This window comes from Notechis scutatus, chromosome 1, assembly GCF_049901735.1.
Source record: "Notechis scutatus isolate UNSWTSFEM ecotype Mainland chromosome 1, rNotScu1.2, whole genome shotgun sequence".
Lineage (NCBI taxonomy): Eukaryota > Metazoa > Chordata > Lepidosauria > Squamata > Elapidae > Notechis > Notechis scutatus.
In genome coordinates, this window is record NC_142009.1 from 257,788,342 (window position 1) to 257,802,739 (window position 14,398).

The 14,398-nt window shown below is 39.1% G+C and overlaps 2 protein-coding genes across 5 annotated transcripts in view; one reads left to right on the forward strand and one right to left on the reverse strand.

Annotated features, from left to right (window-relative positions):
• The window catches only part of DHCR7 (7-dehydrocholesterol reductase), a 36,849-nt gene extending 29,995 nt beyond the window's left edge, over positions 1 to 6,854 (reverse strand). Inside the window, exons 1-2 of one of the 4 annotated variants that reach the window (XM_087951126.1) lie at positions 6,742 to 6,854; positions 3,100 to 3,150 (exon numbers count right to left, since the gene is read on the reverse strand). The gene's annotated coding sequence lies outside the window, so the exon portion shown is untranslated. Of the gene's footprint in view, positions 1 to 3,099; positions 3,151 to 3,797; positions 3,822 to 4,347; positions 4,403 to 6,643 lie in introns of those variants that run through there. The other 3 variants (XM_026664744.2, XM_087951129.1, XM_087951128.1) reach the window with 3 other exon arrangements.
• A 194-nt stretch (positions 6,855 to 7,048) lies between these two features.
• The window catches only part of NADSYN1 (NAD synthetase 1), a 53,189-nt gene continuing 45,839 nt past the window's right edge, over positions 7,049 to 14,398 (forward strand). Inside the window, exons 1-4 of the mRNA XM_087951124.1 lie at positions 7,049 to 7,285; positions 8,859 to 8,919; positions 13,168 to 13,284; positions 14,167 to 14,220. Coding sequence (XP_087807250.1) covers positions 7,201 to 7,285; positions 8,859 to 8,919; positions 13,168 to 13,284; positions 14,167 to 14,220 — 317 coding nt within the window. The 5' untranslated portion in view covers positions 7,049 to 7,200. The remainder of the gene's footprint in view (positions 7,286 to 8,858; positions 8,920 to 13,167; positions 13,285 to 14,166; positions 14,221 to 14,398) is intronic.

Consider the following 14,398-nt stretch of genomic DNA (forward strand, 5'->3'; position numbering starts at 1 on the left):
AAGAGGGCCGCCCACCATGTGTAGTGGCTCTGGGACAGCTTCACTACCTCCTTCACTCAATAGGCTCTTACCAGGCCTTGAGCGATCAAATCGTAGCAAAACAGCTGAGAAGCAGTAGAATGAAGCTCCAGAGTCAGCTGTGAAGCAGCTCAGGCAGCAGCAGCGAGCCCCAAGATCGATGGGGCTGCATGGGAAGCTTCAATGAAGGCTCCCTGGGTCCGTAGCCCTTTATGAGGGAGTACCGAAGCCTCGATGCTGCAGGGGAACAGATCCCCGCTCTCCTGGAGACAGAGCTCTACTGGAGCCCCGGGAGCTGGATTTTTCAATTATTTGCTGTCTCCTGATTTCAAACTTTCTTTTAGCTATTTAAAAACAATCCTTCCAGAGACTAGCTCTCAGACAAGAAGCTGAGCCAAAAGATGGGCGGGCCAGCCAGGGGCTGGCTTTTTAGTGGCAGACTTAGCTTTATGACATCAGAAGGAGGAGCTTAACCCATTCCTGGACTCTCATGGCAGCGTTGAGAACTGTAACCGTTTACCGTTGAAGCCACGCTTTATACATTAATTTTATTTTTTTCTGTTGCATTTTTCCACTAATTTTTAAACACTTATGCAGTTTTCTGATAATGTATCTATCTTTGTGTTTTGTTCCTTTTTTACTGTTTCTATTTTAAAAGCAATAAAATACATAAAAATATATTAATAGACAGCTCAAAAGCAAAACTAAAACTTGGCAAACAAAATGGTCCTTAAGTTATTGCATTACAAGGTATATCCTGATGGTGGATGTACTTGCAGAGCCATCAGTCCATGTTCTTATCTACCACATCTCTTTACGAACAAGGAGACCTCATCAAAGTTGCAGATGACACTATGCTGGTGGGAACAGCCAACACCACAGAAGACTAGTTCGGGATCCAAAAAAGATCTCGATAGACTTGAATAGTGGGCCCTATCCATCAAAATGAAATTTCATGTGAAGAAAAGCAAGGTTTTATAGCTAGAAAGAAAAACCAAAGGTGCAAGAACAGATTAGGAGAAACTTGGCTCAAAAACAGTAACTGTGAGAGAGACCCTGGAGTCTCAATAGATGGTCACTTAAACATTAGCCAGTAGTGTGCGGCAGCAGCCAAAAAAAACCTAACATAATCTTTGGTTGTATAAACAGAGGCATAGAATCAAAATCACGTGAAGTATTAGTAGTGCTTTATAAATCCTTAGTAAGACTACACCTGGAATACTGCATCCAGTTTTGGTCACCGCATTACAAAAAAGATGTTGAGACTTTAGAAAAAGTGCAAAGAAGAGGAATTAAAATGATTCAGGACCTGGAGATAAAAACATATGAAGAGCTTTTGCAGAAATTGGGTATGGCCAATCTAGAGAAAAGAAGGACTAGGGGTGACAGGATAGCAGTATACCAGTATTTGAGGGCCTGCCACAAAGAAGAGGGGGACAACTTATTTTCCGAGGCACCAGAAGTCAAGACAAGAAACAATGGATGGAAACTAATCAAGGAGAGAAGCAACCTGAAATTAGGGGGGAAACTTCCTAACAGTGAGGACAATTAATCGGTGGAACAGCTTGCCTTCAGAAATTGTGGGTGCTTCATCACTGAAGGTTTTTAAGAAAAGACTGGACAATCACCAGTCTAAAATGGTATAGGGTCTCCTGCTTGAGCAGGGGGGCTGACTAGAAACCTCCAAGGATTGGAGGTATTCCGATTGATTGATGGATTGATGATTGATAAGGCAAATCTTCTTCAAGGGAAAGGGAGCAAATGCAACTGGTTTCACCTGGCTTTTCTAATTATGAGTCAGATCTGCTGATCAATTGTGCCCCAAATATGAAGTGACCTTAGCTCAGCTGGTCCCTCATGGAGAGTATTGTTAAATCAAAGCTTTATTACAAAAGATGCCATTTATAACAAGTACACGGCTTTACATATTACTGTACATTTATTGATACAATAATGTTAACACAGAATTAATGGACATTTGAATTTAATGAATATCTTGCTTTCCCTGAATGTCCATTAAATAAGAAGTTTTTCTATATTATGAACTTTGGAAATTAGTATATTTTCAGCATCATTATTTTGTAATTTTTTTACAATGCAAATAAGCAGGCCAGATCTTATGAAAATATTCTAAAGGAAAAAGATACAGTTACACAATGTGCTTTCTGTCTGCCTTTGAAGTGACTTGGGAAACTCTTAGTCAACACCAATTAGATGGTACATAATCTTTCTATCAGGTACGTTTTGTTCTGAAGAAGTAAATTAGCTGTGTTTTTAATCAGTTATTACTATTTACTATACTTTAAAAATATTAATTTCAATACAGGCAGTCCTCAACTTACAATAGTTCATTTAGTAACCATTCAAAGTTACAACGGCACTGAAAAAACGTAAAAAACGGCACTGATTTATGACAATTTTTCATACTTATGACCATTGCTGCAACCCCATGGGCATGCGATCAAAATTCAGACGCTTGGTAACCGAAATGTATTTATGACAGTTGCAGTGTCCAGGCTCATGTGATCACCTTTTGTGTCCTTCTTACCAGTAAAGTCAATGGGGGAGCCAGATTCCTTTAACAACTGTGTGACTAACTTTAACAACTGCAGTGATTCACTTAAGAAACGTGGTAAGAAAAGTAAAATGGGGTAAAATTGGTAAAATGGATTGCAAAATTAAAATAGAGCAAAATTCACTTTAAAAAAACGTTTCACTTAACAACAAAAATTTGGAGCTCAATTGTGGTCGTAAGTCAAGGACTACCTGTATAACATCATAAAAATATTTTATTCAGGAATACAAAACAAAGAAAATAAATCTTCAAGCATTCAGAGGAATTCAGGATGGTTTTTGTAAACACAAAAACTTATATAATGTTAATTTTAAAAGAGAAATACATTTTGCAAGTATTATTTTCTTATAAGCAAATGTTCCAAAAGACTGCTGCCTATTTGCTCTCATCCCACAAATGCACCATACAAAACAATAAATGCAACAGCTTCCCAATCAGCTTGCTTTTCTACTACTTATTAATTCAATATGAAGCAGACTACTTAGAAGTCTATTAATTTTCCTTACCTGTACTTTTATTGTTCAGCTTCAGATAAAGAAATAACTCCTTCGTTTGATCTGAGAGAGAGAAAGAGAAAGAATATGAACGTAAAATGCCCCAATCCTTTTTCACCTTTCCTTCTTTTAACCACGCCCCCATTAAATGAATATTGTAATCACCGCCCAATCACTTGCTTCAACTTTATAGCATCATCTCATGCTTCCTTGCTGGATTGGTCCAGCTGCCTCAAACCAGCTAAGCTGATTTCAGTAGCCATGGCAACAACCACTCCGTGAACATTATGAAAGAGGAGGAATGTTTACTGAACTTTTTACTAATCCTTGATCAAGTAGAATGTATGAATTTAAAAATGGAATTAAAAGAAAAATTATTTGCCCCGCATTGCTTCCTCACATTCTTTATTCCATTTTAAACATCTGGTCTACATATTTCTCCAAACATTTTGCTGCTTCTTAAGTTTCACAGCAGATACAGGTTTTGGAGAAATTATTGGTTAATGAAATTAGTTTCAGCTACTGATATGATTGCTTGAATGTTCTGTTTTGGAAATAGAAGATCAGTAAAAATGTTAGATTACGTTCGTATGATTCTAAAGTCAAATTTCAACCACCCACAATAAAAATTGAGAATTGCATTTTCCAGAGATGAATTAACTAAAGAACTATGACATGAAAGAGACAAATAAAACCTGATTTGATGATACCTATCATTTGTCAGTATATGCGTAGTAGGGAACTCACAAATGGGCGAAAAAGCTTTTATGCAACTTGTTTGTGGAGATTGTCAAGTCATGCAGGTTTTCTCAAAGGTGCTTTTCCAAAAGGCAACTGGACTGGGGGAGGGAGAGAGATGGAAGGATTATATTGCTTTGTAGTTATCTGTGGTCTGTAGCACACTCCCCTAGATCTCCTGGAGCTACTTGAGGGTTTATTTTTTATATATATTTTTATAAAAATATAACATTTAAATATATTAATATAAGATGCATTAATATTATATATAATTATATATAATATATACTTATAAGTCTGGTTGACTCGGCATTCCATCCTTCCAAGGTCGATAAAATGAGGAGCCAGATTGTTGGGGGCAATATGCTGACTCTGTAAACTGCTTAGAGAGGGCTGTAAAGCACTGTGAAGCGGTGTATAAGTCTAAGTGGGATTGCCATATATAAATATATAAGTATGCAATATTAATATATGTTAAATATAAACATATTTTTAAGCAGTATAATCAACTTAGAGGGTCACCTCGCTTATACAGGTAGTCCTTGACTTACAATTCAGTGACCATTCAAAGTTACAACGGAACTGAAAAAAAATGACATGACCGTTTTTCATATGACGGTTGAAGCATCTCCAAGGTCAAGTGATCAAAATTCAGACACTTGGCAACTGACTCATATTTATGACAGATGCAGTCTCCCAGGGTCACGTGATCCCCTTTTGTGACCTTCTGAGAAGCAAAGTCAATGAGGAAACCAGATTCACTTAACAAACTACTAACTTAAAAACTGCAACGGTTCACTTAACGACAAGAAAATTCATACAATGGGATAAAATTCACTTAACAAATGTCTCACTTAGCCACAGAAATTTTGGTCGTAAATCGAGGCCTACCTGTACTCAATCCTGACACAGTATAAGAAAAGAATAAATCTATGGAGTGAAATGAAAATTTCATATTAGTGCTTAAGATAACTTTAAAAGGAAAAGAGCTGAGATAAATTAATACATACCTTCAATAGCAGAAAATCTGGTTTTAATGAATTTAGCAAAAGCTGAGTAACATACTAGGGCTTAAAATGCTAAACGATACCAAGTTTAAGGGGGATAGGAAATTCTAAATGCACAGGCAGAAGCAGTTCCCCTGAAATATCTTGTTGAGAAGCAATTGAACTTTAGATTTTAACCACCGTATATACACATATAGCTCTCTATTGACAATGCTGGCTCCCTCGGCTAAAGAAATGGAGATCAGCACTGCTTCTTAGGGTCGGACACAACTGGACAGGGGAAACTTTTATCTTTTCCTCTGCTTGAACGACTTCCTGGGCAATCGGGGTGAACAACTCAATTTCATTGAGGGTCGCATCAGGGTTGTGGTTGACCTCGAAGGGCCAGGTGGTCATGGGTGGATGGGTGTGGTCAGCTCAATGTAATTTGCATCGGGGGGGGGGGGTGCCTATGGCAGCCCGGGTGGGGCTGGGGGGAATTCACTGTCTCCCAACATACGTCCAAGGGTTGGGGCGGGGAGCAGCCGCTCTCTGGCCCCAGAGTGACCCCACAGATCTAAGGCCGACCGCGTTCCAGCCTGGATGGCTACCACCAAATTTTAGATCAATGCCTCGCCAGACTAGGGCAGGGCCAAGGCACCAGGGGCTGGTCTTTTGCTATTTCCAGGGTAGCGCTGTGGGCCAGATCTAACCATATTGTGGGCCGGATCTGGCCTGCAGGCCTTGAGTTTGACACTCCTGTCCTAAGAGATCATGACTGCATGAGTGAAACACCCAGCTAGAAACTGCGCTACAGGAGCTCCTCCATAACAGATAACAAAGAGAACAAGAAACAAAGCAACGTGGTCATTCCGTATGTTGCAGGCGTATTGGAAAAGCTCAGAAAAATCTTCAGCCAACATAACATACATTCACACTTCAAACCCCAAAATACCCTAAGGCAGAAGCTTGTCCACCCCAAAGATAAAACACCCAGACAAAAAATGAACAACATGATATATGCAGTACAACTCAATGAGCAATGTGCAGAGTTGTACATTGGGGAAACAAAACAACCACTTCATAAGTGCATGGCACAACATAGGAGAACAAACACATCAGCAGTCCATCTCCATTTAAAAAGACACAGGCCACTCTTTTGAAGACAGCAAAGTCCACATTTGGACAGACAGACTGCTGGTTTGAAAGAAAGGTTAAAGATGCCATCTATGTCAAAACTGAACAGCCCTCTCTCAACAGGTGGGAAAGGATACAACATCATCTATCTCCAATCTACAACACAGTCCTTTCAACAGTTCCAAGAAAGCTCTACACCCATTTGCACCACTCAGGTGACCCTGACCACACAGATAAACCTCCAGGTGACCTTAATTCCTGACCACACAGATTAAACCTCCAGGTGACCTTAATTCATGGCTAAAAGAATGCAAATGACCAGCTATCTGCAAGGAATGTAAATCCTTCCATTCTTCACATTCCAATCAGAGCTGAAGATGCTTCTTGGATGAAAAGTAAAATGTCTTCAAAGAAAAACCAGAAAGTCCAGTTGTGTCTTGAAAAAGCACTTTGGGGACAACCATGACCTGGATGACTGAGAATCTCCATAGACACCTGCTATAAAGCTATCGGCACAGTCACCCCCACCCCCATCAATTGTTTGTGTTTTACATTTTTGAAGTCACAGAAGAGACTAAAAAAAACTGCAGGAGAGATCGGGCTTATTTAAAAAACAAACAAACCCGCATCTATCCTTGCCATTCCCAAAGTCCATTAGTGTCTACCAGACACTATTTTTTTAGATGAAAGCTTACTTTTGCTCCTCACCCTGGCAGTTTCTCCCAGTACTATTGGCACGCGAAACAATGCAGGGCAAGTAGGGAGCACAGCTCCCGGCAAAGAAAACACTTACTCTACTTATTCTTTGCCAACCCTTTGCAAATTTTATAGGGTCTTGTCTTTTCTTTTCTTTTCTTTTTTCCTTTCCTTTCCTTTCCTTTCCTTTCCTTTCCTTTCCTTTTTCCTTCTTTCTTTCCTTCTTTCTTTCTTTCTTTCTTCCTTCCTTCCTTCCTTCCTTCCTTCCTTCCTTCCTTCCTTCCTTCCTTCCTTCTTTCTTTCTTTCTTTCTTTCTTTCTTTCTTTCTTTCTTTCTTTCTTTCTTTCTTCTTTCTTTTTCAACGCTGCCTTTCACCCGGAAGCAGGTCCCAGACTTGCTGCATAGCACCGCTTGAAACCCTCCTCCTCTCTGCGCAGAGTCGAGGAGGAAACTACCGGAAGTAAAAGAGTTGCTTTGGGGAGTGGTGGTCGCAGCGGCGGAGGAGAAGTCGCTTTTCTTTTTCTCCTGGGCAAAGTTAAGGCGGGCAGGAGACAACATGGGCAGGACAGTGACCGTGGCAACGTGTGCCTTGAATCAGTGGGCGCTGGATTTTGATGGCAACCTGGAAAGGATTTTCAAAAGTAAGCCGAAGGCTACGTATGGGCTGTTTGCAAAATGCAGCTCCAAAGGAAGATGGATTTTGTTTTTGTTACTTGCAGTGGAAGTTAACGTTTATTAGCAATAATTAAAATAAGAAAGGTGACTCTGGATGCATCTTGGATACACTGATTGTTTTCTATTCATCCATCCACCTTCCAAATCTGCACTGATATGTTTATATCGCACCTTTATTGTTATAAATACCGCAAGAAGGCGAACATACTTAATCCTCTTTCCCCCCAATTTCCCCACAACCACACTGTGAGATGGGTTGGGCTGAGAGTGTGATAAGGCAGTATTAAACTCAGGCTCCTAGGTTTGTAGCCTGATGCCTTAGAACCCCGTAACTGGCTCTCGGAGTGGTATGGTAGTTAATTACAGCTTGGTAATTGTTTTTTTTTTTTTAGTCCTAGCTTTTTATAGTTCTACAAGCCTAACTATTGCTGATTCTCCCTAATTTACATGCACAATCTTATTTTATATAGCTTGATTGCTTGCCTGTCCTCTGCTAGCTTTTTATCTGAAGAAAAGGCATCCCTTCATTTTATTCAAAGAACTAGAGAACCCTCTGAGGTTGGTTGGGCTGAGAAAATTTGACCCAATTGCAGGCATTGAGTTTTTTAAATCCAGGTTTCCTCAATAGTAGTCCAATACTTTAGGCCCTACAGTTCATTAGTTTGGATATAAAAACACAGGTGAAAATATGGTTTATTATTACAATTTTTATATTATTGTTACTGTTTTGAGGGGCTATATAGAACTTTCCCCTCCCCAATATAGTAATTTGCTATATCAAGAAGAAGAGGTGTTCAGTTTTAAAAAAAACAACACTAAATTGTTTAATTCCTCAAAATTCTCATTGCTTCACAGATTCAGTTTATCAACTTCTTTGTGGTAGTCAACCTGGTCCCTACCGCCCACTAGTGGGTGTTCCAGCTTTCATGGTGGGTGGTAGGGGTTTTGTCCCCTACTTTATAAATCACCATTACTGTGGAACCGGTGGGCGGCTAGAGAAAACTTTACTACTAACAGAGATACAAAAGTGGATGGTAGGTATAAAAAGGTTGACTACCCCTGGTGTAAGATATACATTTGGTTTATTACCCATAACATTTTCTTGCATGTATTATATATTGCATTGCATTATAATTGTTTTATTTTATTTTATTTATTTGTATCCTGTCTTTGTTATTTTTACAAGTAATAAAAGCTAGCACATCTTCCTCCTATTTTCCCCACAACAAGCAGCCTATGAGGTGAGTTGGGCTGAGGGAGAGCAATAGGATGTGGAAAGCAGTTTTTGAACTACAAGAAATCTTAACTTACCTGTTCTCTGAGCTAAGAACTTGCTTTTAGAAAGTATGAGAAATAGGAACTCGGTTTTACAAGGTTCCCAAAAATCTCAATTGTCTTGTGTTCTCAGTCTCTTGCTCAAATGTTTTCTTCCTTTTCAAAATTAAAGGATACACATAATACTACCTATATTTCAAAGCATGGGAAGCTTTCTTAGACAACGTATTGAAGATGAATAAAAATTTTAATTTAATATCCTAGGTATTGAAATTGCTAAAGAAAAAGGAGCAAGATACCGACTCGGCCCAGAACTTGAAATTTGGTTAGTAATTCCCAACTTGTTTGTATAAACCAGTAAACCATTACCCCCAACTTTTAATGTACTTAAAATCTATTTTATTCCATTCAATTTGTATATGTCTACACATTTAAATGTTAAATATTTGTCCTGAAGTATGCCTTGAAGAAAAATTATATAGAAATTGCAATAGGTGTACTTCAAGACAAATTTTTAGCAATGAGGTTTTTAATAAAGACTCACTCACAATTGTGGAATTGAAGATGTTGGTAGACTATAAATTTTATTCTACTAGTAGACCATGGATGAGTTATATAAGGAAATCTGGCTTAAAATGATGCAATATGAGACCAATTTTCCAAAGCGTTATTGCTTTCAGTGACATCCACATTAGCAAAAATTGGGTACCAAAATTAGATCTTTCAATTTTCTCAGCTTTTAATTGGTTTAAAATTGTATTTTAACTATTTTGATTCATATTGTTTTAGAATTTGAATGAGACTTTACTGCCATTTTGTTTGTTTGTTTTATTTTTATTTATTTATTTATTTTTGTCAATTGCTTACAAGATAATAGGTATAAGTAAAAACATAGTTATGAATACATGGATACATATAAGAAAAATAAAAAATAAAAGAAACAATAGGACAGGGACGGTAGGCATGTTGGTGCGCTTATGGATGCCCCCTACAGACCTCTTAGGAAAGGGGTGAGGTCAATAGTAGAAAATCTAAGGTTAAAGTTTTTGGGGTTTGGGGAAGAAACCACAGAGTCAGGTAGAGTATTCCAGACATTGACCACTTTGTTGCTGAAGTCATATTTCCTGCAATCAAGTTTGGTGCGATTAACCTTGAGTTTGTATCTATTGTTTGCTATTGTTTTGTTATGGATGAAGCTGAAGTAATCATTGACAGGTAAGACATTGCAATGTATGACTTTATATACTATACTTAGATCGGACCGAAGGCGATGTAGTTCTAGGTTTTCAGGTCTAGAATTTCAAGTCTGGTGGCATAAGGTATTCTGCAATGAGTAGAGGAGTGGAGAACTCTTTGAAATACTTCTGGACTTTCTCAACTGTGCTAATATCAGATACGTAATGTGGATTCCAGACTGATGAGCTATATTCGAGTATTGGTCTAGCAAATATTTTGTATGCTCTAGTTATTAGTGTAATATTACCAGAGAAAAAGCTACGTAAGATTAGGCTAACAACTCTTAACGCCTTTTTGGCTATGTAGTTACAGTGGGCTCTAGTACTTAGATCATTAGAGATGAGTACTCCAAGATCCTTGACAGAGTTTGGATCATCACATCATGGTCTTGACTATTCAGCCTGTATTTTATTTTCTGATTTTTTTTGCCAATATGTAGGACAGAGCATTTATTTGTTGAGATTTGAAGTTGCCATTTGTTTGACCATTCTGATACATAGTCAAGGTCTTTTTGAAGGGTAGCAGTATTGCCTGTGGTGTTGAATAGCTTTACATCATCAGTGAAGAGAACGCAGTTGCTCTTGATATGATCACAGAGGTCATTTATGAAGAGTATGAAAAGAGTTGGTCCTAGAACACTGCCTTGGGGGACACCACTGTTGACAGGTACAGAATTTGATAGGACGCTCCCAATTTTGACCATTTGTTGTCTGTTTGACAGGAATGGTTCTATCCAGTTATGCAGGTGTCCAGAGATACCGTAAGATTTTAGTTTTAGGAGTAGTTTGTCGTGTACCATTGAATCAAAGGCTTTACAGAAGTCTATGTAGATTGTGTCTATTTGCCCTGATCGAGTTGTGTAGTCCATATGTTTTTGCAGTGTAAGAGTTGCAGATTACATGATAGTTTTTTCCTGAAATCAAATTGTTTATTAGAGAGTAGGTTGTTTGTTTCTAAGTGGAGGATAATGGATTGGTTAATAATTGATTCCATGACTTTACAGGTGATGCAGCATAAAGAGATTGGTCTGTAATTTTCAACTAGGCTGGGGTCTCCCTTTTTGAAGATGGGGATGACTGTGGCTTGTGACCATAGTTTTGGCAAGGAGCTGGTCCTGAAAGATTTTTCAAAGATTATGTTTAGAGGTTCGGCTATGGCAGTGGATAGCTTTTTTAATAAGTAGGCATATATTCCCTCCAGTCCAATAGATAGAGATGGTTTTAGATTGCGTAGTGCTTTTTCAACATTGTCTTCTGTAAAATCGATATGTATTAGACCATTGTATTGTCTGTGGTTCGACTAGAAAATACTGGGCGTGATCCATTGCTGTTTACAAATGCTGAGCCAAAGAATGTGTTAAAGAGGTTGGCTTTAATATTGTTGTCGTTGCAGTCTTTACCATTAGGTCCTTTTAGGGGTGGGATGGACCCTGAGTCTTTTAGTTTGTTGTTTACAAAATTGTAGAAAGCAGGGGTGGAATTGGTGCGTAGAAGGTTTTCTTCTTGTTTAATGTGATAATTTGTGCATTCAGTTTTTATCTGGTGGCATAATTTTTTTGTATAAATAATATATAAACATAAATGTTTGTGTGATGCTTTCATTTTGCATTTTATTTGAATATGTTTTTGTTCAAATTCTTTGTGTATTTTGTTATAAACTGTCTAGAGAGCTTTAGTTATTAGGTAGTTTAAAAAATTTTGTAAAAAAAATAAAACAGAAATAGTAATCTTAACAACTTATTTTGTTACATATTCCTAGTTTCTCTAACACATGAATATATATAAATGTGTAGACATATATAAATTAATTCAGCATTGTTATTATATAGATAGGATGAATAAAAATGCTTATAGTGATACCGTGGGCCTTATTTTTATTTTTTTTTGAGCCCCCAAAAGACGGCTAGGCCGTCTTTTCGGGGGTGACTTAATTTTCCCCACATGCGTGCCCCACTTAGAGCACCCCATGCGCAGACTCGCCTCACCATGAGGCCTCTTCTATCAGCCGATAGAAGCGCCCTGAGGGCAGAGTCACCAGCCGCTTCTATTGGCTGTTAGGAGCGTGGCTACGCGTTGGATTCCCAACGGCAAACTCAATCGCGTACGTATACCGTTGTCAGAGTAAATATCAGACAAACCCAAGATTCCAGTTGCATTTCTGCTTCCTGAGCTAGCCGCTCTTCTTCGTCCCCTCAGATAGCCCTATTTCCCCCCGACCTCTCTCCTTCCTGCTCCCCCCCACCCCTGATATTCCAGTGCAACCACTTGGACGGAGTGGTGGATAGGTGGAATCAGCTTCTTTAGCAACCCTCCTGGGAGGGAGGAGACAGTGTCCAGATTGCGTCGTCCCGTGACACTCCTGGGACTCCGTCCAAGTGGTTGCGGTGGGATATTGGGGGGATGGGCAGGAGGGAGGGAGGGCAAGGGGAAATAGGCTATCTGAGGGGACGAAGAAGAGTGGCTAGCTCAGGAAGCAGAAATGCAACTGGAATCTTGGGGTTGTCTGATATTTACTCTGACAAAGGTATACATACATGATTGAGTTTGCTGTTGGGAACCCAATTCATAGCCACGCCTCACCACGAGGCTGCTCCTAATGGCCGATAGAAGTGGCTGGTGACTGCCCTTGGGGCGCTTCTATCGGTTGATAGAAGCGGCCTCGTGGCGAGGCGTGGTGTGGCTGCCTGCAGGATACTCCTAATGGCTGTTAGCGACCCGTGGGCAGATTTGCCTCGCTACCAGCCGCTTCTAACGGCCAATAGAAGTAGCTGGTGACTCTGCCCTTGCAGCGCTTCTATCGGCCAATAGAAGCACCCTTGTGAGGCGAGTCTGCCTGTGGGCCACTCCTAACGGCTGTTAGGAGCGCCCGGCGGGCAGCCACGCCTCGCCACGAGGCCACTCCTAACAGCCAATAGAAGCGGCTGGTGACTTTGCCCTCGGCCGATAGAAGCGGCTGGTGGCGAGGCGATTCTGCCTGCGGCGCTTTTATCGGCTGATAGAAGTGGCTGGTGGCGAGGTGAGTCTGCCCGTGGGTTGCTTTAACCGAGGCTACCTGTGGGGCGCTCCTAACGGCAAATTTCCCTCCTCCGTCCTTCCCCCCCATTTCTCTTCACCTCATGTTGTTCAAGCGATATGAGAAATGGGGAATGCATGCTTTAAATAGGCCCAAATTTGGGGGGCGAGGTTTTATTTCACCTCATGTCTATAAAACAGTGGGCCTTCCTATTGGGGGGGGGGGGCGTATTGTTGGAGAAACACGGTATGAGTTTAGAAAATCCATTTTATGCAAATAGTCTGAGATGTTATAATTTAATTCATATCTCTTATTTTATTTTCAGTGGCTATGGCTGTTCAGATCATTATTATGAATCTGACATACTGTTACATTCATTTCAAGTTTTGGCTAAGCTTTTAGAATCTCCTGATACTCAGGACATAATATGTGACGTTGGGATGTAAGTATGTTATTACTTGACTGCATAGTGAGACTCTTAGTAGGAAAGACCCAGCAATGCTAGCTTCAGATGAAGTTAGCTGGTTAAAAGATCGTTTTCTTAACAAAATGAACATTTTAAGTATTATCTTTCTTCAAATGTTGTATCAGGTGACAGTATCTAGTATCTATGGCAGATAATTGGGAAATTCCAAAACTGTTGTTTAGACATGAAGTTTAAAAAAAAGTCATGGAAGACAGGTATGGCAAACCACTTTCTTATTGCTGCCAAAATGTTACTGCCCATGTAGTCATCCCAGTTCATCTCAGTTTGAGATAATTTTTACTTTAAAATATGAAAAAAGTAGTAATGTTGGTAATCAAAGTCCAAGCTTTAGGTAAGATTTTGTAAGCTACATAGAATCAGGAGGAGAGTCATGTGTTGAGATTATTTATGTTTTCTAGATTAAGGTGCCTGGTGCCTAGTGGTGTGAAGATATCAGTATTCTGATCATTGCAGTAAAAGATAGATATTTTAGAAGAGAAACCAGTTAGTATTTTTACAGTGTGTTGGTGGTTAAAGAAAGTGTAAGATTTACAGTACACCACTTGTTGAAAAGATGTTAAACATGTGAATACTGTTTTATAATAACAAGGTAGTTTAAAAGATTAATATTTGGTTCCTTATATATAATAGATGACAGTAGTACAAACAGATATTTTGGAATATGCTTTTGATAATCTTAATGAGATTATAATTGATATAAACAGAAATGAAAAATATTTCTTGCACGTGGTAAAAAACAGAAATTTGAATGCAATCCAAATCAGTTTATATTCTTGAAATAAAAAGGATCCAATTTTAAGTAAAGAAATATATAACTTAATATATTTGCTTCTATAGGCCTGTTATGCACCGGAATGTTCGTTACAACTGTAGAGTAATTTTTCTAAACAAGTAAGTAATTAGAAATACTGTTTTGTAAGCTGCCTAGAGTCACTTGATTGAGTTGGCCAGCTATGAACATCAATCAAACACACAATCAAACAAATGCTGTCTGCCATCTTGTCCTGTGATCCCAGATAGTCATGCTCTGCCTGGAAGTGATAATATGAAGCCTGAGAAAAATTGGGGT